General features: G+C 38.8%; 1 protein-coding gene across 1 annotated transcript; it reads left to right on the top strand.

Annotated features, from left to right (window-relative positions):
* Positions 1-2,011: 2,011 nt before the first annotated feature.
* Positions 2,012-2,512, top strand: LOC142169081 (uncharacterized). The gene has a single exon (XM_075230284.1). It carries the CDS (start codon positions 2,012-2,014, stop codon positions 2,510-2,512), a length of 501 nt encoding a protein of 166 aa, XP_075086385.1.
* Positions 2,513-2,756: the final 244 nt, after the last annotated feature.

Below are 2,756 nucleotides of genomic sequence, written 5' to 3' on the forward strand. Positions count from 1 at the left end.
CCAAAAAAATTTTTAGTTTTGCCACTGTTTATTAGTATATATGGAAAACCTGCAAGCATACACCTTTACAAGTATGTTGATATTTACAATCATATTCAACAAAGTTATAACAGGTTTGGACTCACGGACTAACACAAGTATGAAATTTATTGAGCAGTAAGCCTACCATGAATTTCAAGAAATTTATTATTCAATGTTTTACTAATAAAAAAAAAGGAGCAGAAGTAAAATTTTGAGAAAGAAAAACCGAAAAGGGAATTAGCATGCACGAAAATGGGAAGAGATCATAATTATCAATGCATGAAAACTGTGAGTATGTTAAGACTCATTCGTGGGTAAAGTTTATGCAAGGCAGGCCCTTGAGTTGAGGAAAATAACATCAAAGAGGATAAGTAGATAGTATTATAGTAATGTAGATGCACCTGGTAGATATTTGTTGGGTATTAAATAATCAGTAGTTTAATTTTTCTAGAATTCTTAATTTAGTAGATTTTTTATATCCGTAGACTCCTAGTTATACGTAATTGCTTTGTAATAAGACTCTATATTTAAAGAGACAGAAGGAATAAAAAACGGGCAGGAAAGATTTATATAAAACAACAAGAGATCCGAGTCTCTCTCTAACGAGTCCTAAGGTTATAGGCTCCCTTTAACGAACTTATTTATTGTTATCAAAATAGGTCGCTCACGGAATAGAAACAAGGGAAAGGATCTGTTCAACACAGACTTTCCAGTGAATCGCTCTGTGACAAGATCCATTATGTGTGATCATAACAACTTGGTATCAGAGCCAAACACTATGGGCGATCCAAGCAAACGTGAAGAGTTACAAGCTCTCCTTCAAGAGGCGCAGACTGCCAACAAAGCACGAATAACAGAAGTAGTGGCACAATCTGAATCAAGGATGGTTAATTAACTGCAACAATTATCGTTACAATTGTAGGAATTCATTATTGGGTTTAACAAAAATCAAGGTAAGGATTCTGATGCTAGAGCATGCAACAATGTAGGTAACCAACCCTACAGACCAGAGAATCGACCTAATCAGCTGACAGGAAATAGTGTAGTACCAAGGTACACAAAGCTGGATTTTCCTACTTTTGACGGATCTAAAGACCCATTGATTTGGCTGCACCGTTGTGAGAAATTTTTCTCCAATCAGAGAACAAATGAAACATATAAGGTGGGATTGACAACATTCCATCTTCTAGGTGAGGCACAATTATGGTATCATCAAGTGGAACAAGAGTATCCCTCTGTTGACTGGGAGGAATTCAAAGAATATAGTGTTCTCAGGTTTGGGCCTCCACTGAGCAGTAATCCACTAGGTGATCTGGTTAACCTTAAGCAAACGGGCTCAATTGAAGAATATCAGTGTCAATTTCAAGAACGGTTAGTCAGGGCCAGTAAGTATGTTCGCGAGGACCAACAAGTTAGTGTTTTTACTGTCGGGCTGATCAATTCCATTCGGCTTGATGTTGAAATGCGCAGTCCACCAGATTTGGTTTATGCCATAAATATAGCTCGAGCTTTTGAAAAAAAACAGAAGGTGGTGCGGGCGATATCTTCTCGAAGGGAGACTTGGCAAGGGACTAAAGGCTATTTCAGTACTACTACAAGTTCAACAATTCCAACCCCAAAGGGTAGCAATGCACCAGGTGGTATTACTGAACCAAAGTTGGTAAGTTCATCTGCTCCTTTTATAAAAAAGTTGTCAAGAGCTGAAATGGCAGAGAGAAGGGCAAAAGGATTGTGTTATAATTGTGATGAATTGTATTCGATTGGGCATCAATGTAAGAAGCTATTTTGGTTGGAACTAGCTGATCTAGATGATGAAGAACCTGACCATAAAAATGCACAAGAACCTAAAATTTCCTTATATGCCATCACGGGGACAGAAGTGTGCAAGAACAATGCAGTTGCTGGCAATCATGAAAGGTCAACCATTATTGAGCCTATTTGATTTGGGTAGCACACACTAATAAGTTACACAACAGCGCAATACTTGGGGATGCAAGTACAGCCTGGGACAAGTGCCAAGGTATCAGTGGCTAACAGAGAAAGAGTTTACAGCAAAGGAACTTGCCCAGCAGTATCCTTCTGTATTGATAACCAAAACTTTGAAGCTGACTTCTTTGTTATTCCGTTAGATGGCTTTGACATTATTTTATGGGTGACTTGGTTACAAACATTGGGCCCCATTCTTTGGGACTTCGTCACACTTGAAATGAGTTTTACTTCAAATAGGAAACAAGTCGTCTTTAGAGGGCAGCAAACCTGTTTGAAATTGCAGCTTCAATTATTGCATGATTTAGATGAGCACCACAGCAAACTGGAGCAGGTTTTGGCCGAATTTGCTGACTTATTTCAAGAGCCTACTGGGCTGCCTCCGATGCGAAATTGTGATTATCGCATTTGCTTATTGCCTGGTTCCAAACCAGTGGTAGTTCGACCATACCAGTATCCTCATTTGCAGAAAGATGAGATAGAAAAAAGTGTGCGGACATGTTAAGACAAGGAATCATTCGGCCTAGTAGATCACCCTTCTCATCTCCAGTTTTATTGGTTCGTAAGCATGATGGAACTTGGCATTTTTGTGTTGATTATCGTGAGCTCAATGCTAAGACAGTGAAGGATAAATTTCTAATTCCAGTGATGGATGAATTATTAGATGAATTGTACGGGTCCAAATATTTCACGAAGCTAGATTTGAAGTCGGGCTATCATCAGGTCCGCATGGATCCCCTAGATATTGA

This window comes from Nicotiana tabacum, chromosome 14, assembly GCF_000715075.1.
Source record: "Nicotiana tabacum cultivar K326 chromosome 14, ASM71507v2, whole genome shotgun sequence".
Classification (NCBI taxonomy): domain Eukaryota; kingdom Viridiplantae; phylum Streptophyta; class Magnoliopsida; order Solanales; family Solanaceae; genus Nicotiana; species Nicotiana tabacum.

Excerpts from the sequence above, each read along its gene's own strand:
- LOC142169081 (XM_075230284.1), top strand. The coding sequence starts at position 2,012 with ATGCAAGTACAGCCTGGGACAAGTGCCAAGGTATCAGTGGCTAACAGA.